Here is a 25,277-nt window from a genome sequence, read left to right as displayed (position 1 = left end):
TGGAACCCCCTGGGTGTGGAGAAAAGGGAGAGAAAAAAAAACTAAGGTAACTACCAGGTTTCTGTTGGGTGACTAAGGGGATAGTAGTTTCAGAGTCTATAAGACACAGAGGAGCAGGTTTGGGTAAAGAACTGAGTTTTGAACAAACTGAGTGTGAGTTGCCTGCCAGCCATTCAAGTAGGGATGTGCAGTAAGTAGCTGAATACACAGGTGTGGAGTTCAGTGCAGACGTATAGGCAGGAGATAAACCAGGGAATCAGAAGTATACAGGTGGCAATGGAAGCCATAGGAGTAGATGAGACCTCCCAGAAGAGTGTGCAGAGCTAGGGAAAGGAACTGAGGATATAAGGCTATGGTCCAGTCTGCGGGTCCTTTGTATGTCAAGAGTGGCTGCCTGGCTTTGAGGGCTTTTCCCCCCCATTTCAAAAATGTTAACAGAAAACATGTATTTACTTAAGATGGGGCTACAAAGGCTAGCTAAAATCTCAGGATTTAAATTCTTCTAAATGGTAATTCTTCAAAAACGAGACTCTAATGGAAAGAATAAACTCAATTAGGGAGACTGGAGTATTATTTTAAAGCCTAGATTTATATCAGCTAAGTATGTTAGCACTAGTTATTTCACATCAATTTTGAAAAGCTTTCATTGGTGTCATATGTATCTCTGGTTTAAAAAAATGGGAAAAAAATAACTTAAAATGCAATGGGGAGCAGAAATAAATAAAACAGAGACTAAGCAAAATAGAAAAGATCAATAAAACTAAGAGCTGGTTCATTGAAAAGATAAACAAAACGGATAAACCTTTAGCCAGACTCATCAAGAGAAACAGAGAGAGGATTCAAATAAATAAATTCAGAAGTGAAAAAGGGGAAGTTACAGACACCACAGAAATACAAAGGATCATAAGAGATTAGTATGAATAATTGTATGCCAATAAAATGGACAACTAAGAAGAAATAGATAAATTCCTAGAAACATACAATCTCCCAAGACTGAAACAGGAAGAAATAGAAAATATAAGTAGACCAATTACTAGAAATAAAATTAAATCAGTAAAAAGAAAGAAGAAAGCTTCCAACAAACAAAAGTCCAGGGCCAGACAGCTTCACTAGGGGATTCAACCAAACATACAAAGAAGAATTAATGCCTATACTTCTCAAATTAATCTAAAAAATTGAAGAGGAAGGAACACTTTTGAACTTATTCTATGAAGCCAGCATCACCCTGATACCAAAACCAGACAAAGACACCACAAAAAAAGAAAATTATAGGCCACTATCACTGATGAACATATGCACAAAAATCCTCAACAAAATATTAGCAAAACGAATTCAACAACACATTAAAAGGATCATAAACCATGATCACGTGGGAGTTATCCCAGGAATGCAAGGATGGCTCAATATACACAAATCAGTCAATGTGATACACCACATTAACAAATTTTTTATTTTATTTTTTAAAAAAATTTATTTTATTTTTTAAATTTTCGGCTGCATTGGGTCTTCGTTGCCATGTGTGGGCTTTCTCTAGTTGCGGCGAGCGGAGGCTACTCTTTGTTGCGGTGCATGGGCTTCTCATTGCGGTGGCTTCTCTTGTTGCAGAGCACAGTCTCTAGGCACGTGGGCTTCAGTAGTCATGGCACGCGGGCTTCAGTAGTTGTGGCATGCGGGCTCTAGAGCGCAGGCTCAGTAGTTGTGGTGCACGAGCTTAGTTGCTCCACGGCATGTGGGATCTTCCCAGACCCGGGCTTGAACCCGTGTCTCCTGCACTGGCAGCTGGATTCTTAACCACTGCACCACCAGGGAAGCCCCACATTAACAAATTGAATAAAAATCATATGATCATCTAAACAGATGCAAAAAAAAAAAGCTTTTGACGAAACTCAACATCCATTTATGATAAAAAACCCTCTCAACAAAGTGGGTATAGAGGGAACATACTTCAACATAATATAGGCCGTATATGACAAACCTACAGACAACATCATACTCAATGATTATAAGTTGAAAGCATTTCCTTCAAGATCAGGAACAAGACAACAATGCTCACTCTCACAGCTTTCATTCCACCAAAAAATTGTTAGAACTAATAAAATAATTCAGTAAAGCTGTAGGATACAAAACTAATATAAAGTATCTGTTGTGTTTCTATACACTAATAATGAACTATCAGAAAGAGAAATTAAGAAAATATTACCATTTACAGTTGCATCAAAAAGTGTAAAACATCAAGGAATAAATCTAACTAAGGAGATAAAGACCTTTACTTGGAAAACTATAAAACACTGACTAAAGAAATTAAAGACAAAATATACTGTGCTCATGGATTAGAAGAATATTGTTAAAATGACCATTCTACCCAAGGCAATCTACAGATTCAAAACAAGACTATCAAAATACCAATGGCAATTTTCACAAAACTATAACAAATAATTCCAAAATTTGTATGGAAACACAGAAGACCCCCAAATAACCAAAACAATCTAAAGAAAGAAGAACGAAGCTAGAGGTATCATGCATCCTGATTTCAAACTATACTACAAAGCTACAGTAATCAAAACAGTATGGTACTGGCACAAAAACAGACACATAGATCAATGGAACAGAATAGAGAGCTCAGAAATGAATCCACACACTTATGGTCAATTAATCTACAACAAAGGAGGCAAGAATATACAATGCAGAAAAGCCAACTCTTCAATAAATGGTGCTGGGAAAATTGGACAGCTACATGTACAAGAATCAAACTAGAACTTTCTCACACCACATACAAAAATAAACTCAAAATGGACTAAAGACTTAGATGTAAGACCTGATATCACACACCTCTCAAAAGAAAACACAGGCAATATGCTCTTTGACATGGATCTTAGCAAGATTTTTTTTTGGGGTATGTCTCAGGCAAGGGAAACAAAAGCAAAAGTAAACAAACGGGACTACATCAAACTAAACAGCTTTTGCACAGTGAAGGAAACTATCAACAAAACAAAAAGGCCACCTACTGAATGGGACAAGATATTTACAAATGATATATTTGATAAGGGGTTACTATCCAAACTATACAAAGAATTCATACAATCTAACATCAAAAAACAAACAACTCAATTAAAAAATGGGCAGAGGATCTGAACAGATATTTTTTCCAAAGAAGATATACAGATGGCCAACAGACACATGAAACGATGTTCAATATCACTAATCATTAGAGAAATGCAAATCAAAGCTGCAATGAGATATCACCTCAGACCTGTCAGAATGGCTATCATCAAAAAGACAAGAAATAACAAGTGTTGGTGAGGATGCAGAGAAAAGAGAACCCTGTATACTGTTGGTGGAAATGTAAATTGGGGCAGCCACTATGGAAAAGGGTATGGAGGTTCCTCAAAAAATTAAAACTAGAACTACCATATGATCTAGCAATTCTGCTTCTGGGTATTTTTCCAAAGAAAACAAGATCACTAATTCAAAAAGATATATGCATTCCTATGCTCTTTGTAGCGATATTCACAATAGCCAAGATACGAAACAACCTAAGTGCCCACCATCAATAGATGAATGAAAACAGAAGATGATACACACACACACACACACACACACACACACACACAGGAATATTACTCACCCACAAAAAAGAATGAAATCTTGCCATTTGCAATGACATGGATGGACCCAGATGGTATACTAAATGAAATAAGTCAGAGAAAGGCAAATACCATATAATTTCACTTATATGTGGAATCTAAAAAAACAAAACAAATGAACAAATATAACAAAACAGAAAAAGAGTCATAGATACAGAGAAGAAACAGGTGATTGCCAGAGGGTAGCGGGTGAGGGACGAGTGAAATAGGTGAGGGAAATGAAGAGGTACAAACTTCCAGTTACAAAATAAATGAGTCATGGGGATGAAATGTACAGCATGGGGAATATAGTCAATAAAAATAAAGATAAAATGGGGCGCTTCCCTGGTGGTGCAGTGGTTAAGAGTCCACCTGCCAATGCAGGGGACACGGGTTCAAGCTCTGGTCCAGGAGGATCCCACATGCTACGGAGCAACTGGGCCCGTGTGCCACACTACTAAGCCTGCGCTCTAGGGCCCACGAGCCCCAACTACTGAGCTCACGTGCCACAACTACTGAAGCCTGTGTGCCTGTAGCCCATGCTCTGCAACAGGGGAGGCCGCTGCAATGAGAAGCCTGCGCACCACAACAAAGAGTAGACCCCGCTCACCACAACTAGAGAAAGCCCACGCAGAGCAACAAAGATCCAACGCAGCCAAAACTAAATAAATTAAAAAAAAATTTTTTTTAAATAAAATGGGAATGAAGCAATAGAGTCACGAATCTAAAACACAGCCTAGATCAGTGGTCCCCAACCTTTTTGGCACTAGACAATTTTTCCACAGACCAGGGGAAGGGGGGATCATTTCGGGATGATTCAAGCACATTACATTTATTGTGCACTTTATTTCTATTATTATTACATTGTAATATATAATGAAATAATTATACAACTCACCATAATGCAGAATCTGTGGGATCCTGAGCTTGTTTTCGCTTGCCACTCACTGATAGGGTTTTTTTTTTTTTTTAATTATTATTTATTTATTTTGGCTGTGTTGGGTCTTCGTTTCTGTGCGAGGGTTTCCTCTAGTTGCGGCAAGTGGGGACCACTCTTCATTGCGATGCGCGGGCCTCTCACTATCGTGGCCTCTCTTGTTGCGGAGCACAGGCTCCAGACGCGCAAGCTCAGTAGTTGTGGCTCACGGGCCCAGTTGCTCCGTGGCACGTGGGATTTTCCCAGACCAGGGCTCGAACCCATGTCCCCTGCACTGGCAGGCAGATTCTCAACCACTGCGCCACCAGGGAAGCCCACTGATAGGGTTTTGATATGTGTGCAAGCAACTGATTTATTATGGACTCTGTGCAGTCAAACCTCTCTGCTAATGATAATCTGTATATGCAGCCACTCCCCAGCGATAGCATCACCCCCTCAGCTCCACCTCAGATCATCCAGCATTAGATTCCCATAAGGAGTGTGCAACCTAGATCCCTCACATGCGCAGTTCACAGTAGGTTCCTATGAGAATCTAATGCTACTGCTGATCTGACAGGAGGTGGAGCTCAGGAGGTAATGCGAGCGATGGGGAGTGGCTGTAAATACATAGGAAGCATCGCTTGCTCGCCCGCTGCTCACCTCCTGCTGTGCTGCCTGGTTCCTAACAGGCCATGGACCGGTACTGGTCTGTGGCCTGGGGGTTGGGGACCCCTGATCTAAGGGAGTAAGTATGGAGAAGAAAACATCCTTTAGAATGATTCTTGAAGAACATGAAGTGGAGAGAAGAAAACAGTAGTAAACGAAAGCAGAATGGTCAGAGAAAGATTAATTATCAAGAGTAAAGAGCTCTAAGAGACAGTCAACCTCATCAAAACTGTTAGAAGGAAGGGGTTATGAAGAGAGTAAGGCAGAAGAATGGCAATGAAAGCATTAAGTGTTGGCACTAAAAGCAGCAAAATTCCAGAGAAGAAACTGAGGCAGCAGGCATCAAAAGCAAAACAGAATTTGCTACCTCTTCTCCATTCTATAATAGTGCCTGCTCGTTTCTCTTTTGCTGAACACGCGTTAATTAATTAGTTCAACTTATTTATGGTCTAGTCTTTGCACTAAAATATGAATTCACTGAGGACAGGGCTATGTCTTAATCTTTTTATTTCTAGCACCTAGCATGGTGCCACAGTACATGCTGAAGTATGGTGTGTACTCCACAAGAACTTGCTGAAGGACCAAATGGCTCTCCATTTTACTCAGGATAAAAACCATGCGATAGCATGGATGGCCTTACACTGCCCGGCCACCTTCCCACTTTATCTCTCTGCTCTGAGTTCTACTACTCCCTTTCACTTATACTTACTCTAGCCAGACTGGCCTCTTTGACGTTTCTTAAACTTACTGGGTATGCTGGTGTCTTGAGGCCTTTGTGTTGGCTGTTTTCTCTGTCCAAACATTGTCTCTCTCTGGATGTTTCTCCCCAAGATATATTCACAGGTTAACTCCCTCTCCTCCTTCAAATCTCACTTCCTCAAGGTCTACTCTGACCACTCTATTTTAAATCTGCACCCCACCCCCCAACTCTAGTACTACTTAAAATTTTTTTTTCACATACCCACCACTTTTTCATACAATACATAGTTTGCTTAGTGATGTTTATTGTTTGATGTCTGTCTCCCTCCACTAGAATGTGAGCTCCACAAAGGTAGGGATCTTTGTCTGTTTTGCTCACTGATGCATGACCCAAGCACCCTGAATGGTGCCTGGCCCAGAGTCTGCTCAATAAATAAACACATGAGTCACAGTGACAGACAGAAAATGAGAGTCTGCCAGAAGGTGTGGTGATACTTTCTCAGCACTGTGAGTATCTGAGGATATTTCAAATTCAGATACTGGAAAAATCCAGGAAAGGAAGAGTAAGCTGGTAAGAAAGAAGCGACGAAAAACACACAGACTTGCCATAGGTGTGATCAAGCACAGGTGGCCTTGGTGAAGAAAGTAGGGATAGGGGAAGTAGAAAAATAAATGAACATCTGTATATGAGAAAGTTTGAAAAGCTAAGACCTGATGCTCTCAGTCTTTTCCATCAAGTAGAATGCAATATCAAAACTCCAAAAAGAACTGGTAATTTTATTTAAGAACTACAAATAGGAAGTAGCTTTGTAATTTAGCTTATTAAAAGGAGAAATAAAAAGTTGCCAACTGTTTACCGTTTTTATATATATGTGAACTTTGTGATATCAAATGCTACAAAAATAAAAGTTCCTTCTTATCTGGAAGAGATACTAAAAATTATAAATCAAGAATGGAATCATTAAAATGTCTAGTGGTGACTTTTAATCCTTATTGAAAATTATTTGAAGAGGTAATATCCAATACAATAAAGATAGAAAGAACTTCCACTGAGAAAAACTGGCTTGATTTTGATGTATATTACTTCTCACAGTTTTATTTCCTAAGAAAAGTCCATTTTGGAACATTAGTTAAGCGTAATTATGGAAGTTTATAATGTGATTATGCCATTAGGTGATGAGCCTCTGGCTTACTACAGGAAAACAATGTAATTCTTGTCTCATTAACAAAGGGATATGGAGCTTTGACATGGGAGAGGTAAATATAAAACTCTTTTTGAGAGAGAAAGTTGCACTATCTTCTACGAAACAAATCAGTTTATTTTAATAAACTGAACATAACCTGATAATCCTAACTAAAGAAGTAATGTCACTTCAAAAAATTGTCACATTCTTCTTCATTTTCTTTTTTCTTTCTTCACGTAAATAAAAACAATGACAAGCAACAAGCTACAAATGCAACAAGCCATACAGTCTCTGTGTACTCTCCACTGTCAAGAGTCACTTACCTGTTATAATAGCTACCAATGACTGCCTTTAGAGAGCCAGGCCTGTAGAGGATGCAGTATATACGTGACCTCATTGGAGGTTTTGATATTGCCACTTTACAGATTAAGGAACTGAGATCCAGAGAGATTAGGTAATTTGACCAGGTAGTAAATGGCAATATTGCTGGTTTAATCCAGGTCATCTGGATACCAAAGCCTATGTTTTTCACTGAGAATCCTGTTCCTCTGGGCATCATACTAATACATTAAATTTGTTAACATTCTAAATACAAATACACAATGTCCAGAACAATTTCAAGTGAGGCATCTCCAAGGAAAAAAAAACTATATTTTGAGCTATAAAGCATATACTTAGCTAATATTAATACTTTGTTTCGTTTTGCTTTTGGCCGTGCTGTGCAGCATGTGGGATCTTAGTTCCTCGACCAGGGATCAAACCCGCGCCCCCTGCATTGGAAGCACAGAGTCTTAACCCCTGAACCGCCAAGGAAGTCCCCTAATACTAATACTTTGAAACAAGGGATGAGAATAAAATGGTATTTTTGATCAAGAAGAACCTTTCAATGCAGAAACTAAAATTTCTAAAATAAATAAGAGCCTCTGATATTTAAAAAATCTCAGCAGACAAAATGTGAACACATATCAATGAAAATATATTTGTACAGCAAAAATAGCAAAAAAGAGATTATCTATACAACAAATAAGATATTGGCCAAGTATTTCCCTATTTCAAGGAAATATAAAAACACATATATTATTTTGTTGATGCCCTGCATCACCCCTACAACCAAACGGGAAAAAATCAACGATAAAGCAGCGCACTTTCTGTATAACCCATGTATTCACAGGGAACAGGTTACATAACCATTAAACACTTCTATCTGATCAATCGTGCTGCAGTTACAGAACTTTATACTCTCACAAAATAACATCCTATTTATAACACTACGCCTGCAGCCAACCCTTTTGGTTGACTGACTCATCTAAGCCATCCCCAACCTCCTTCCTCCCTTTTACCCACTTCCACTCCTAGTCTCCTCTACAGAGAGATGTGACACTGTTTCGCTCTATAGATGTAAGCCAAAGTCTGTTGGAGAGCTCTGAGAAAGCTTTTGTTTTCCTGCAAAGACAGACATTCCAGCAACTTCCCTTTCCCCTCTTCCATACTATCCTTCAGATATGACAAGAGGAGCAGTGGCAGCCATCTCATGACCATGATGGAAAGGCCAAGAGGACCACAAAGATATGGACATACCACTAAACCACCGATCAACATTAACAGATACCTACCTCTAGACTATAAGTGAGAAAAATAAACTTCCATTTATTTAAGCCACTGTTAGTCAGATATTCCATTATTTTTAGACAAAAGCATTCTTGATCAAACATACAACTTTCAGGCTAACAAGAACATGGTTTAGAAGCTGGTCAGTTGTCTGATGTGTTCGTTCATTCATTTGTTTACATGGTTAAATGCCTACTTTACATCAGGATTTAGTACTAGGTTTTGGGGAGAGAAAGTTGAATATGGCTTTTAGTTTGAGACACTCACACTCAATACAAGAGGGAGATGTGTAAATAAGACAAGTGTGATAAATGCTCTAACAGAGCATGAACAAACTTCAATGACAGCACAAAGAGGAACCATGAGATTTTTTTCTTTTTGTTGTTTCAAAAGTCAAAGTCTAGGTTTAAGTCAGAAAAATATAAGACCGGCCAGAACCAGTCCTGTTCTGTCCTCTTCAAATGACAAACTGAAGACAGGAGAGTCTAAGAGGAAAGGAAGAACATTAGACACTGTTGAGGGTTTCTGATAAGGGCCCTCATCTACCCTCTCTGGTATTGTAAAATTAGCTACAAATACAGATAAAGGAGTACAACTACAGAGCCCCTAGAAAACCTGGAGGGTATAGGAACAGAGAAAACCTATCACTTCCTGTCTGGAACCCTGGGAAGAAGCAGCCTCACAGGTACTGTCCACACCATCATGGCACAGGAAGTGCAAAGAAGCACTCTTGCCTCTGTTTTCTGGAGCAGAATGGGCCTGGGACAACGACTAGCTGGGCAATTTCACAGTGCACACGCCTTATGTGGCCTCCATACTGCCAGCGGAAGCATCTTCCTAAAATAAGGTTCTGATGGTCTCACTTCCTACTCAAAATTCTTCAGCTTAGATACACAGAGCCCTTCATTATCAGGATCTGCCTACCAATTTAGCTTTGGCTCATTCATCCCTCACGCACAATTGAGCGGTACAAAACAACTCAAGATTCTTTCATACATTATGTAGTCTATACACATCTATCTGGTCTTGGCATATAATAACAAAAGCTAAAGCACTTACTATGGATTAGTCATTGTTGTAGGCAGTTATATACAACACATTTAATTGTCACAACTACCCTGTGAAGTAGGAAATATTACGACCACTTTATAGATGAGAAAACAGAGGTACAAGAGGTTTCTAGTAAATGGAAGAAGTTGGATTTGAATCTAGAGAGTCTGGGTCTAGAGTCCACTCTCTTAAACCACTGTGCTACACTGTCTTAACATACAGGTCTCTGTACTCAGAATGCCCTTCACCCTCAGCTCCCTTATGGACTCCCATACATCTTTCCAGAATGAACTTAAATGTCTCCTTCCTTAACTGTAAAGCCGTTCCTCAGCAGAACTAACCTTCACCCTCTGCCATCCTCTTCCATGTTGTACATTATCACACCATATTGCAGAGATTTGTTGACATGTGTGTCTCTTCACTAGACTGAAGTCCTGGAGGACAGGAACTACCTAATTTATCATTATATCCCTCTCATTAGTCACAATGCCTGCCATAGCAAGCATTCACTAAACATTTACTGAATTGAATGAATTTCAATAGAGGTAATGCCTATTTTTATTCAAAAACATTTCAACTTGTCCACACAGCCCAAGAGTGGCCTTACTCTTTATCCACTCAGTTTTACCAATAAAGAATTCCATATACTGATGGTTCCCAACTTGTGATGGTTTGACTTACAATTTTACAACTTCATGATGGTGCAAAAGCAATCCACATTCAGTAGAAATTGTATTTGGAATTTGGATCTTGTCCCAGCTAGTGACAGGCAGTACATACTCCCCGTGATGCTGCATGCTGGGCAGCAGTGAGCGGCAGCTCCCAGGCAGCCACGCCATCACCAGGGTAAACAACCAACATGCTTACAACCATTCTGTACCCAGACAACACTTGTTTTTCACTTTCAGTATTTATAAATTACATGAGATATTCAACACTTTACTATAAAACAGGCTTTGTGTCAGATGATTTTGCCCAACTGTAGGCTAATGTAGGTGTTCTGAGCCCTTACAAGGTAGGCTAGGCTAAGCTATGATGTTCGGTGGGTTAGGTGTATTAAATGCATTTTTGACTTGCCATAGTCAACTTCCCATGGGGTTACTGGACATAACCCCACTGTAAGTGGAGGAAGATCTGTACTCATTTCTAAAAACTGGTAAAAAGGTTTTTTTAAATTATCCTGAGAATCTATTAGTGGCTCCCAAAACCCATACACTGTGTCTGAAATCCGACTCAGTGTGGATTTCAAAATGTATCATAACCCGACTCCTAGAAAATCTGTCCCCCAAACTACCTTCCACTAGTAATAAATAGGTTGCAAACCAGAACTTGGTGAAGAACTAAGGAAGATCTCAGCAGAGCAAGAAAACAAAGAGTATGATTTCCGTAATTCTGACCCTTTAAATTAAAAAAATCAGTTAAAAACTGCTACATAGACTTGCTGCAGCACTAATGAAACTCTCTGAATCAGTGGACTGTTATCAAGACTAACTTCACATCTTTTGTTTCCTCTAATTCTCATTCACTTCCAGCCTCCAGAACCATGAGAAATAAATGTCTGTTGTTTATAAGCTACCAAATCTGTGGTATTTTGTTACAGCAGCCTGAATGGACTAAGATAAACTCTTAAAACTGTCCCTGGCTGACTGCTCAGTAAATTCTGGCTACCGTTACCAACAACAGCATCAGTGGCTCCCTCTGTTCCCCTCAGTAATTTCCTCCATCCATCTAAATCTAGGCACCTTTCAGCTCAAAATAATCATTTCTAAGAAGTCTCCCTTAACTATATAGACTTTTTTTCATAAAAGCTAATTAACAGCTTTTCATTAAAAGTTAATTAACTACGTAAGGTATTTATCTTCCCTTACCAAGTAAAGTATAAATTATCTCAACATGAAACACATATTCTATTATTTTTATATTGCTCAAAGAACTTAGCACCAAGCATGTACAGAGGCACACAGTGAATATCTGTAGAAGCAGTTAATACAATCCACACACAGTTGATGGCTTATTTGCTATCTTAGAAAATGTTAAAGAGAAACATAAATTATAACCATGAGGCTTTTTAGACTGTCTTTAATAATGATCAACATATACAACCTAAAGGCAAGAGAGAAAAAAAAAAGTTTCTTGATTTGATTTTCAGACTTGCTACAAGAATGCCCATTCTCAAGAGACAAGTACATTCCTGTACATAATTGGAATCACTGGCAGAAGCAAAGCAGAACAGAATGATACAGAAAAAAAAAAAAAATTAAGACCTCCCTCTCTCTAATCTGGAAGTAATTAACAAGAAACTCAAAAGAAGTTAACATTTTACTTTGGCAATATGCTGAACAAACTGATCTTTCAGTGCACTTGAATTTGGAATCTGCTTCAATTCAAAATTAACTGAGTGACTTCTATCTTTATATAAATCCCACCATCTCTTGCAGCATTTTTAATCTCTATCACTCATTCAGGCAGTCAGCCATATAACACTTTTCACTCTTCATTTTACTATTTCATGTGTATATATCTTATATTCAGCACAGGTTACAGGTTCTTTCTTAATAAAGCATGGATCTTGATTTCTACTTTTTTGAATTACCTCCAGTACCTGGTAAAATGTTTTGCACATAGTGGACCCTCAAATATTTGTTCTAACTGAACAAATAAACTTACAGTATATATTCCTGGGTGAGTAATAATTTAGTCAAATCTCCAGCCACTACATAACTGAGTGCCTACGTACACTGGCACTTTACATATACCACTTAATCCATTCAACCCTTTGAAGTAGCTATAATCTTTTTTTTACAAATTGGGAAACTTTAAAGGTTTCAAAGAGCTTAAGAAATTTTCCAAGATCCTTACAACTAGTAAAAAGTGAAACTGTGATTTCAACCCATGTCTGATTTCTAACTACTTCTCTTCCCATTAAGCCATATTGCGTCTCTAAAATGACGAGCACCCTTCAAAGCCATGGCTGAGGGGCACAGTGTGATACTGACATTCCTCTCAAATTCCAGTGAGAGAATAAAGTAGGTTTACGTTGGTGAAATGGCACTGAGATTTTTCTTGAATTTTTGAAGTTTATTTTATTTTTTATACAGCAGGTCCTTATTAGTCATCCATTTTATACACATCAGTGTATACATGTCAATCCCAATCGCCCAATTCAGCACACCACCATCCCCACCTCACCGCAGTTTTCCCCCCTTGGCGTCCATATGTCCATTCTCTACATCTGTGTCTCAACTTCTGCCCTGCAAACTGGCTCATCTGTACCATTTTTCTAGGTTCCACATACATGCATTAATATATGATATTTGTTTTTCTCTTTCTGACTTACTTCACTCTGTATGACAGTCTCTAGATCCATCCACGTCTCAACAAATGACTCAATTTCGTTGTTTTTATGGCTGAGTAATATTCCATTGTATATATGTACCACAACTTCTTTATCCATTCGTCTGTTGATGGGCATTTGGGTTGCTTCCATGACCTGGCTATTGTAAATAGTGCTGCAATGAATATTCGGGTGCATGTGTCTTTTTGAATTACGGTTTTCTCTGGGTATATGCCCAGTAGTGAGATTGCTGGATCATATGGTAATTCTATTTTTAGTTTTTGAAGGAACCTCCATACTCTTCTTCTTTACAGTGGCTGTATCAGTTTATATTCCCACCAACAGTGCAAGAGGGTTCCCTTTCCTCCACACCCTCTCCAGCATTTGTTGTTTTCAGATTTTCTGATGATGCCCATTCAAACTGGTGTGAAGTGATAATTCATTGTAGTTTTGATTTGCATTTCTCTAATAATTAGTGATGTTGAGCAGCTTTTCATGTGCTTCTTGGCCATCTGTATGTCTTCTTTGGAGAAATGTCTATTTAGGTCTTCTGCCCACTTTTGGATTGGGGTGTTTGTTTCTTTAATATTGAGCTGCGTGAGCTGTTTATATATTTTGGAGATTAATCCTTTGTCTGTTGATTCATTTGCAAATATTTTCTCCCATTCTGAGAGGTGTCTTTTTATGTTTATGGTTTCCTTTGCTGTGCAAAAGCTTTGACGTTTCATTAGGTCCCATTTGTTTATTCTTCTTTTTATTTCCATTACTCTAGGAGGTGGATCAAAAAAGATCTTGCTGTGATTTATGTCAAAGAGTGTTCTTCCTATGTTTTCCTCTAAGAATTTTATAGTGTCCGGTCTTACATTTAGGTTTCGAATCCATTTTGAGTTTATTTTTGTGTATGGTGTTAGAGAGTATTCTCATTTCATTCTTTTACATGTAGCTGTCCAGTTTTCCCAGCACCACTTATTGAAGAGACTGTCTTTTCTCCATTGTATATCCTTGCCTCCTTTGTCATAGATTAGTTGACCATAGGTGTGTGGGTTTATCTCTGGGCTTTCTATCTTGTTCCATTGATCTATGTTTCTGTTTTTGTGCCAGTACCATATTGTCTTGATTACTGTAGCTTTGTAGTATAGTCTGAAGTCAGGGAGTCTGATTCCTCCAGATCCGTTTTGTTCCCTCAAGACTGCTTTGGCTATTCGGGGGTCTTTTGTGTCTCCATACAAATTTTAAGATGATTTGTTCTAGTTCTGTAAAAAATGCCATTGGTAATTTGATAGGGATTGCATTGAATCTGTAGATTGCTTTGGGTAGTATAGTCATTTTCACAATATTGATTCTTCCAATCCAGGAACATGTTATGTCTCTCCATCTGTTGGTATCATCTTTAATTTCTTTCATCAGTGTCTTATAGTTTCCTGCATACAGGTCTTTTGTCTCTCTGGGCAGGTTTATTCCTAGGTATTTTATTCTTTTTGTTGCAATGGTAAATGGGAGTGTTTCCTTAATTTCTCTTTCAGATTTTTCATCATCAGTGTATAGGAATGCAAGAGATTTCTGTGCATTAATTTTGTATCCTGCAACTTTACCAAATTCATTGACCAGCTCTAGTAGTTTTCTGGTGGCATCTTTAGGATTCTCTATGTATAGTACCATGTCATCTGCAAACAGTGACAGTTTTACTTCTTCTTTTCCAATTTGTATTCCTTTTATTTCTTTTTCTTCTCTGATTGCTGTGGCTAGGACTTCCAAAACTATGTTGAATAATAGTGGTGAGAGTGGACATCCTTGTCTTGTTCCTGATCTTAGAGGAAATGCTTTCAGTTTTTTCACCATTGAGAATGATGTCTGCTGTGTGTTTGTCGTATATGGCCTTTACTATGTTGAGGTAGGTTCCCCCATGCCCACTTTCTGGAGAGTTTTTATCAGAAATGGGTGTTGAATTTTGTCAAAAGCTTTTTCTGCATCTATTGAGATGATCATATGGTTTTTATTCTTCAATTTGTTAATATGGTGTATGACATTGATTGATTTGCATATATTGAAGAATCCTTGCATCCCTGGGATAAATTTCACTTGATCATGGTGTATGATCCTTTTAATGTGTTGTTGGATTCTGTTTGCTAGTATTTTGTTGAGGATTTTTGCATCTATATTCATCAGTGATATTGGTCTGTAATTTTCTTTTTTTGTAGTATCTCTGTCTGGTTTTGGTATCAGGGTGATGGTGGCCTCATAGAATGAGTTCGGGAGTGTTCCTTCCTCTGCAATTTTTTAGAAGAGTTTGAGAAGGATGGGTGTTAGCTCTTCTCTAAATGTTTGATAGAATTCACCTGTGAAGCCATCTGGTCCTGGACTTTTGTTTGTTGGAAGATTTTTAATCACAGTTTCAATTTCATTACTTGTGATTGGTCTGTTCATATTTTCTATTTCATTCTGCTTCAGTCTTGGAAGGTTATACCTTTCTAAGAATTTGTCCATTTCTTCCAGGTTGTCCATTTTATTGGCATAGAGTTGCTTGTAGTAGTCTCTTAGGATGATTTGTATTTCTGTGGTGTCTGTTGTAACTTCTCCTTTTTCATTTCTAATTTTATTGATTTGAGTCCTCTCCCTCTTTTTCTTGATGAGTCTGGCTAATGGTTTAGCAATTTTGTTTATCTTCTCAAAGAACCAGCTTTTAGTTTTATTGATCTTTGTTATTGTTTTCTTTGTTTCTATTTCATTTATTTCTGCTCTGATCTTTATGATTTCTTTCCTTCTGCTAACTTTGGGTTTTGTTTTTTCTTCTTTCTCTAGTTCCTTTAGGTGCAAGGTTAGATTGTTTATTTGAGATTTTTCTTGTTTCTTGAGGTAGGCTTGTATAGCTATAAACTTCCCTCTTAGAACTGCTTTGCTGCATCCCATAGGTTTTGGATCATCGTGTTTTCATTGTCATTTGTCTCTAGGTATGTTTTGATTTCCTCTTTGATTTCTTCAGTGATCTCTTGGTTATTTAGTAACGTATTGTTTAGCCTTCATGTGTTTGTGTTTCTCGTGTTTTTTCCCCTGTAATTCATTTCTAATCTCATAGCGTTGTGGTCAGAAAAGGTGCTTGATATGATTCCAATTTTCTTAAATTTACTGAGGCTTGTCACCCAAGATGTGATCTATCCTGGAGAATGTTCCGTGCGCACTTGAGAAGAAAGTGTAATCAGCTGTTTGGGGATAGAATGTCCTATAAATATCAATTAAATCTATCTGGTCTATTGTGTCATTTAAAGCTTCTGTTTCCTTATTTATTTTCATTTTGGATGATCTGTCCATTGGTGTAAGTGAGGTGTCAAAGTCCCCCACTATTATTGTGTTACTGTCGATTTCCTCTTTTATACCTGTTAGCAGTTGCCTTATGTATTGAGGTGCTCCTATGTTGGGTGCATATATATTTATAATTGTTATATCTTCTTCTTGGATTGATCCCTTGATCATTATGTAGTGTCCTTCCTTGTCTCTTGTAACATTCTTTATTTTAAAGTCTGTTTTGTCTGATATGAGTATTGCTACTCCAGCTTTCTTTTGATTTCCATTTGCATGGAATATCTTTTTCCATCCCCTCATTTTCAGTCTGTATGTGTCCCTAGGTCTGAAGTGGGTCTCTTGTAGACAGCATATATATGGGTCTTGTTTTTGTATGCATTCAGCAACCCTGTGTCTTTTGGTTGGAGCATTTAATCCATTCATGTTTAAGGTAATTATCGATATGTATGTTCCTATGACCATTTTCTTAATTGTTTTGGGTTTTTTTTGTAGGTCCTTTTCTTCTCTTGTGTTTCCCACTTAGAGAAGTACCTTTAGCATTTGTTGTAGAGCTGGTTTGGTGGTGCTGAATTCTCTTAGCTTTTGCTTGTCTGTAAAGCTTTTGATTTCTCCATCAAATCTGAATGAGATCCTTTCCAGGTAGAGTAATCTTGGTTGTAGGTTCTTCCCTTTCATCACTTTAAGTATATCATGCCAGTCCCTTCTGGCTTGTAGAATTTCTGCTGAGAAATCAGCTGTTAACCTTATGGGAGTTCCCCTGTATGTTATTTGTTGTTTTTCTCTTGCTGATTTCAATAATTTTTGTTTGTCTTTAATTTTTGCCAATTTGATTCCTATGTGTCTTGGCGTGTTTCTCCTTGGGTTTATCCTGTATGGGACTCTCTGAGCTTCCTGGACTTGGGTGGCTATTTCCTTTCCCATGTTAGGGAAGTTTTCAGCTATAATCTCTTCAAAGATTTTCTCGGGTCCTTTCTCTCTCTCTTCTCCTTCTGGGACCCCTATGATGCGAATGTTGTTGCGTTTAATGTTGTCCCAGAGGTCTCTTAGGCTGTCTTCATTTCTTTTCATTCTTTTTTTTATTCTGTTCCGCAGCAGCGAATTCCACCATTCTGTCTTCCAGGTCACTTATCCGTTCTTCTGCCTCAGTTATTCTGCTATTGATTCCTTCTAGTGTAGTTTTCATTTCAGTTATTGTATTGTTCATCTCTGTTTGTTTGTTCTTTAATTCTTCTAGGTCTTTGTTAAACATTTCTTGCATCTTCTCGATCTCTGCCTCCATTCTTTTTCCGAGGTCCTGGATTGTCTTCACTATCGTTGTTCTGAATTCTTTTTCTGGAAGGTTGCCTATCTCCACTTCATTTAGTTGTTTTTCTGGGGTTTTATCTCGTTCCTTCATGTGGTACATAGCCCTCTGCCTTTTCATCTTGTCTATCTTTCTGTGAATGTGGTTTGTGTTCCACAGGCTGCAGGACTGTAGTTCTTCCTGCTTCTCGGTACTGAGTTTTTGTGTGTGTGTGTGTTTTTTAATATTTATAGCAAATGCCAAATGATATAAATCTTTTATGAACGACATATCAAAATCTCACTCTGCAGTGCTGAGAACAGAAGGTATAGGACCTACTGCCTATGACTTGAACTGTGACTTCTGAGCAAGTGTGTGAGATTAAGCTTTGACCTCCAGCTTATAAATGGGGCTGTGAAGATAGGAGTATGTCACAAAGCACACTGGAAGCCAACTCTTAGACCAGTAGGGAAAGGAGTATATTGACAGTAACTAATTAGAACATCTTATCCCTATTTCAGAATAAATAAACAGTGATATTAAGTTCACTTATTAAAAATAGATTCATTACCCTAGCAAGAATCTCTTGTTTACTTTTTATGCCAAACTCCTTCACTTGCTAAATAGAGATTATGTTAAATCCAGAGGCGAAGAAATGAAATGCGTACATTTGGCCAGATTATCTCTGGTTTAAGTCAAAAAAGAAATGCTTAATCAGCACCTGTTATGGCTAGTTTCAGGCATGAATAACTGTCTGGAAGAAGGTAAGAAACAATACCAGAAACACCAACCATAAAGAAACAAGTTAATAAACCAGACTTCCCTAAAACTTAAAACTTCAACTCTCCTAAACACAGTTAAGAAAATGAAAAAACGAATCACTGACTGGGAGAAAACATTTGGAAAGCATTTATCTGTTAAAGGATTTGTACCCAGAACGTGCAAAGAACTATCTAAACGTAATAATAAAAACAAACATATAGATTTAAAAAAAGGCAAAAGATCTGTATGGAGACACTTCATCAATGAAGATATATGGATGACAAACGAACACATGCAAAATACTCAACATTGTTAGTCACTGGGGAAATGGAAACTAAAACCACAAGATATCACTACATACTTATTAGAATGGGTATCATACCAAGTATTAATGAGGATGTGGAGAGACCAGAACTCTCATACACTGTTGGTAGGAATCTAAAATGGCACAGGCACTTTGGAAAACAGTCTTGGCAATCTCTTAAAAAGTTATATACACACCTACCATATGATCCAGCCATTCCGTCCCTAGGTATTTACACAATATAAATGAAAACATATGTTCATACAAAGACATATACGAATATTCATAGAAGCTTTATTTATAATAACTCCAAACTAAAACAAACAAAACCCCCAAATGTCCATCAACAGGTAAACAACTGTTGTATATCTATACAACGAAATACCACTCAGCAATAAAAATGCATGAGTAACATATACAGCAACATGGATACATCTTAGTTATGCTAAGTATAAGAAGCCAGGAAATAGAGTATATACTGCATGATTCCCTTAATATAAAATTCTAGGAAATATAAACTAATGTATAATGGCAGAAGGCAAATCAGTGGTTGCCTGGGGATGGGGGCACGGGAAGCAGTGTGTGTGTGTGTGTGTGTGTGTGTGTGTGTGTGTGTGTGTGTGTTGGGGGGTGGGGGAGGGCAGTGGGCAGGAGACAAAGATTAAAAAGGGGAATGAAGAAAATTTTAGGGGTGATGGGTATGTTCCTTATCTTGATGGTGGTGATTGTTCCATGGATGTATATATATGTCAAAACTTATCAGTATATAAACTTTAAATATGAGCAATTTTGGTATGTCAATTATTCCTCAATAAAGCTATTTTTCAAAAAATAATCAAAAAGATAAGATTTATACATTTGGGAAGTAAAAAGAATGAAAAATCTGTGATACATATCCTCTAAGATGGTCCCAATGATCCTTGCCTCTTGGTATTTATGCCCATGTATGTATTTCCTTGAATGTGAACTAAATTTAATGATTTGTTGCTAGGGAATGGAATGAGGCAGAGGTGATAGGATGTCATTTCCAAGATTAAGATACAAAAAACCCTGTGGCTTCTGTCTTGGACTCTCCACACACATTTCCTCTGAGGAAAGGCAGCTGCCACATTGTGAGCTGTCCTATGGAGAAGCCCATGATATAAGGAATGAGGGAGGGAGCTGGCTAAAAGCTATCAAGGAATTAAGGCCATCAGTCCAATAACCTTCCAGGAACTGAAGACCTCAGCCCCATAGCCTGTAGGGAACTAAATCCAATAACCATTAAGATTGAGTTCAGAAGTAAATCTTCTCCCAGATGAGCCTTCTGATGAGAATGCAGCCCTGGCCAACAGTTTGACAACAGCCTCATGTAAGACTCTGACCCTAACTAAACTACAGCCTCATGTGAGACTTTGAGCCTAACTAAACCTGATCCACAGAAACTGTGAGATACAAATGTTTGTTTCTTTAAGCCATGAAGTTTTGGGGTATGCAGTTCTGTTCCAGCAATAGATAACTAATATAAGATCTAAGTCACATTTATATAAAAAAAGTCTTCAAAGCAAATTTATCCATTTTGGATATATACTTTTAGAATACAAAGAGAGTATTTGACTAAAACTACATTAAATGGGGGCTTAATTTTCTTATGCAATATGAAGTCCAGAGGTAAGGCAGTCCAAGGCTAGTGCAGTGTGTCAAAATCCCACCAGAGACCCAAACCCTTTTAATCCAGGCCCGGCCATTCTTAGGGAACGTCTTCATCCTAACACTTGTTACCTTAGTGTCACAATATGATCTCATGTCCATATCACAGAAAAGAAGAAGGGGTTTTGCCTTATCAGGAAAGTGAACATTTTCTCAGAAACCTCAAGCTAGTCTTCCACTTACATCTCATTCATCAAAAGTGTTTCCCACTGCCATTCTTAGATGCAAGGGAATCTGGGAAGATAAACATTTTTTAGCAAGACACACTGCTCCCTCAGCATAGTAAATGTTTTGTTAGTAATGAAGAAGGGGGCAATGTTTATTAGACAGGCAACCAGCAGTATTTGCCAAAGTCATACATTTTATTTATGGTAAAACTAAAAATATTGCAGGAGTTTATAGAAGGGCAAGAACACAGTAAGCTATGGGAGCTTGAGAAGGTTTCTGAGGGGAGATGTTTAGAACTGGCTAGGGAGAAAGGAAAGACAAGAGAATTCTCAAAGGGGATAAAAGCAAGAACAAAAACTCATGAAGACAGGAAAATGTAACAAGGCCTAAAAATAAATTACCCTGTATAAAGCTTTTAATTGCATAACTAAGTTTAAAAAAAAATCCTGAGTGATGAATATGCATGTTGTTTCCTAGCAAGGAAAAAAAAATGCATCATCATAGATATGCAACAAGCTCCTACTGTATAGCACAGGGAACTATATTCAATATCTTATAATAAACTGTAATGGAAAAGAATCTGAAAAAGAATACACACACACACACACACACAAACACACATATAACTGAATCACTTTGCTGTACACCTGAAACTAACACAACATTATAAATCAATGATACTCTAATAATAATTTTAAAAATGCAGCATCATGTTTAAGAGATGATACATGGGCAAAGGATCTGAATGGGCATTTCTCTAAGGAAGATATACAAATGGCCAGTAAACATATGAAAAGATGCTCATGATTAGTCATAAGGGAAGTGAAAGTCATAACCATAATGAGATACCACTTCAAACCCACTAGGATGGTTGGAATCAAAAAGTCAGGTAACAACAAGTTTTGGTGAGGATGTGATGAAACTGGAACCCTCATACACTACTGGTAGGAATGCAAAATGGTGCAGCCACTTTAGAAAACAGTCTGGAAGTTCTTCAATCAATGAAATATAATGTTATCATATGACCCAGAAATTCCCAAGAGAAATAAAAACATATGTCCACATAAAAACTTGTACATGAAATTTTATAGCAGCATTATTCATAACAGTCAAAAGGTGGAAATAACATAAATGGCCATCAATTGATGAGGAGACAAACAAAATGTGGTATATCCAAATAATGGAATATTATTTGGCCGTAAAAAGGAATGAAATACGGATACATATTACAGCATGGATGAACCATGAAAACATTATGCTAAATGAAAGAAGCAAGTCAAGAAAGACACATATTATGTGATTCCATTCATATGAAATGTCCAGAACAAGGAAATCTAGAGACAGAAAGTAAATTAGTGGTTGCCTAGGGCTGAGGGGGTGTAGGTGGGCTGCTATGACCTTGGTTCAAACCACCATTACTTCATAGCTGGATGATTCCAAGAACTTAACTACCTGGTTTCCTGCTTCCATTCTTTGTTCGCTAATGGATTCGAAATGCCTAGAACAGTATCTGACACACAGAGGAAAGTAAGTATCCAATAAATCTGCTGTTGTTATTTTGACTTCAAACCCTGTGTTCTTTTTCAGTTTTTTCTCTTGATTTATTTTGTGGGTATGTATCTATCATGGGAGCATCCAAACCCCCTTCCTATTTTGGCGAATTGCAGGCACCAAAAGGAGGCAGCTACCTCCCACCACAGAAACTAGAAACCCCAATTATTTACTTCCCCAGTTCCCCTGATAACTAGAGTGTGGTGGGCACATGGCCAAGGCTTGGCTTGTCTCATGTACCTCCAGAATTGTGAGCTGGTACAGAAGTTTCTTGGTGGTTTTTTGTTTGTTTTATTTTGGTGGCAGCAACATCTGGTTCTTCAGCCAGGAGTGCCAGTGGAGTTATCTTCTGAGGTCAGCAATGTCAACAGAGTTCGGTGCAGTGTTTGAGGCACCAGTATCCTCATCAGAAAGGCTTCATGGTGTGTTCTGGCTGTGTACCTTCCCTCAGTTCCTGCCTACTTTTAGAACTGTGTGTCCACCCTTCCCCATGATTCTGCAAGTCTATCTTATATCTTTCAATAAATTTCTTTTCTGCTAACGTCAGCCAGAGTTAGTGTTGCTTGTAATTAAGAACACTGACTGAAAGAAGACTGCCCATAAAGTTGAACCTTCTTAAACCCAGGAGCATCATTTTAAAAAGTAGTGTTTCAGGAGGATTTTCCTGTGAAGAAACACAATCTCATATAACCTCTAAACAGAGAGAAATTAATTTACTTTACTATTGTTGATTAACTTTTCCTGTTCTTGTTATCTTCCAGAAAAATCGGGATTCTTTCTCCCCTCACCCCAAAACAAGTCCACAGCCCCTTTCCCTAAAGTTTCATTCCTTGCCTATATAGTAGTCCCCTCATCTGTGGTTTCAGATTCCATGGTTTCAGTTAACTGTGGTCAATCACAGTCTGAGAATATTAGATGGAAAATTCCAGAAATAAACAATTCATAAGTTTTAAATTGCATGCCATTCTGAGCAGCATGATGAAACGTTGCACCTTCCTGCTTCATACCACATGGGACGTGAGTCATCCCTTTGTCCAGTGTATCCTGCCCATTAGTCACTTAGTAGCCACCTTGGTTATGGGGTTATTGTCATGGTACCACAATGCATGTTAAAAATTTAACAGAAGCCACTAAATGAAAGAGGATTAAGTAAAACAAATTTCTTTCTTACAAAGCAAATCTATTATTTTAAATTGTGGTGGCGTACCTGAGATTCCAGAACCTCCAGCTTACGTTTCCTGGCGTGAAAAGCTTTACTTGGAAAAGCCCAATAATAATTAGATGTTCCAATTCTCTCACAGTCAACCATACCATCATCAACCAAGCTTTGAAGGACTTCTTTGACTGACATGGCAGCTAGGAGAGATAATTTTTTAAAGACTTCATATTAAGACACATCATAAATCAAATTAAAAGGCCAATAACTGGGGAAACACTTGCAATAAATATTACAGATTGAGTCAGTAAGTTAATAAATAAGGAGCTTTTAAAAATAATAACAAAAGAAGACAAATACTCCAACAGAAAAATAAAATACATCAATGGGCATCTATAAAATATGTATGGTCAGGGACTTCCCTGGTGGTCCAGCGGTAAAGAATCCGCCTTCCAATGCAGGGGGGATGCGGGTTCAATCCCTGGTTGGGGAACTAAGATCCCACATGCCGGGGGCAACTAAGCCCGTGCCACAACTACTGAGTTCGCGCGCCTCAACTAGAGAGACTGCGTGCCGCAAACTAGAGCACACGCGCCCTGAAGCCCACGCACCACAACTAGAGAGAGAAAACCTGCACGCCACACTAGAGAGAAGCCCACGCACCACAACGAAGAGCCCACATGCTGCAACTAAGACCCGACACAGCCAAAAAAATAAATAAAATAAATAAATATTTTTAAAAATGTACGATATTTGTAATAATATCGTCAATAAACAAGAAAAATGTTCAAACCCACTAATAATTGAAGAAATGCAAAATAAAGCATGAGATACAATTTCTTGACTACCAAATTTAAAACACTAAAAATTGTAATAAAGGGTTCAGGGAAATGGGTACTCTCAACATGGGTGGAAAAATGTATCAATATGTACCTAAAACCTTAGGTTTATGCATATCTCTTATACAGAAATTTCACTTTTATAAATTCAGCTAAAGAAAATAATGATGGATATGTATAAGGATGCTTGTCAAAGCACTGTTTTCAATAGCAAAACCCTGGAAATCAGTACAATAATGGGACTCAAAAGTATTTTTTTTGTAATGATATACAATGCATTCATTAAATTTACGTTATAAAATATTTAATGGCCTGGATATATATACATCCAAAATGTAATATATAGAAAAGTAAGTTAAAAGACAGTATGCACTTATGTGACAGTAGTTATCTTGAATTAAGGTTAAGAGGCAATTCTTATTTCCTTCTTTTTGCTTATTTTTCGTATTTTTTTCCAACAATGAACATGTATTACCTTTCTTGCTAAGGAAACTAAAACAAAACTACTAGGTAAAATTAAACAATAAATAAATAAATATATTGGATGTTATGGTTAGGGGTAAGATTAAATATCAGAAAAGAGTTTTTAAAATAGCATGTAAAAATACAAAGTCATATTTCACAAATGTTTGAAATTATAAACCATTCTTACTTCCTATTAAGTAAAACTATACCAAGAAATTATCCGTATTTTAAACCATTTTAATTTTTCCTAGAGCAGATCCCCCAATTTAATAAAATCTATTAGTTAAAGATTTAATAAATAAAAAAATAAAGTCTACACCAAATGCAAAACATTCAACCTCATTTATAAAGAAGTACAAACTGAAATGAAATGTCAAAGAATTCTAAAAATGAAAATAGTTCTGAGAAACAAACTTGGGTATAATAGCCTTTCCTGAAGGCAATTTGAGAACACACATAAAAAGCCTAAAACTAGGCAAGTCTCTTTTTCTATTCTATCCCTGGGGACATTTCCTAATGAAGTAATATGAGACGTGGAAAAAAGTTTACAGCAGGGGGAGAGGAAGGGGTGAATAGGTGGAGGAGCACAGAGGATTTTTAGGGCAGTGAAAATATGCTGTATGATACCATAATGACACCATAATGATGGATCCAGGTCATTATACTTTTTGTCCAAACCCATAG

General features: G+C 37.6%; 2 protein-coding genes across 13 annotated transcripts in view; one reads left to right on the top strand and one right to left on the bottom strand.

Moving 5' to 3' along the window:
* The window catches only part of TIGD4 (tigger transposable element derived 4), an 827,821-nt gene that overhangs the window by 242,100 nt on the left and 560,444 nt on the right, over nt 1-25,277 (top strand). The gene's annotated exons all lie outside the window — the stretch shown is intronic.
* TRIM2 (tripartite motif containing 2) overlaps nt 1-25,277 on the bottom strand; it is a 192,666-nt gene that overhangs the window by 40,302 nt on the left and 127,087 nt on the right. For all 12 annotated transcript variants that reach the window (XM_082463519.1, XM_082463520.1, XM_082463505.1 and 9 more), the window contains one exon: nt 23,341-23,489. In XM_082463519.1, the coding sequence (XP_082319645.1) occupies nt 23,341-23,489 (149 nt within the window). The remainder of the gene's footprint in view (nt 1-23,340; nt 23,490-25,277) is intronic.

The sequence above is a fragment of the Balaenoptera physalus genome (assembly GCF_965194825.1).
Source record: "Balaenoptera physalus genome assembly, chromosome: 5".
Taxonomy (NCBI): domain Eukaryota; kingdom Metazoa; phylum Chordata; class Mammalia; order Artiodactyla; family Balaenopteridae; genus Balaenoptera; species Balaenoptera physalus.
The sequence above is the reverse complement of the archived record's forward strand: the minus strand, read 5'-3'. Positions and strand labels throughout refer to the sequence as shown.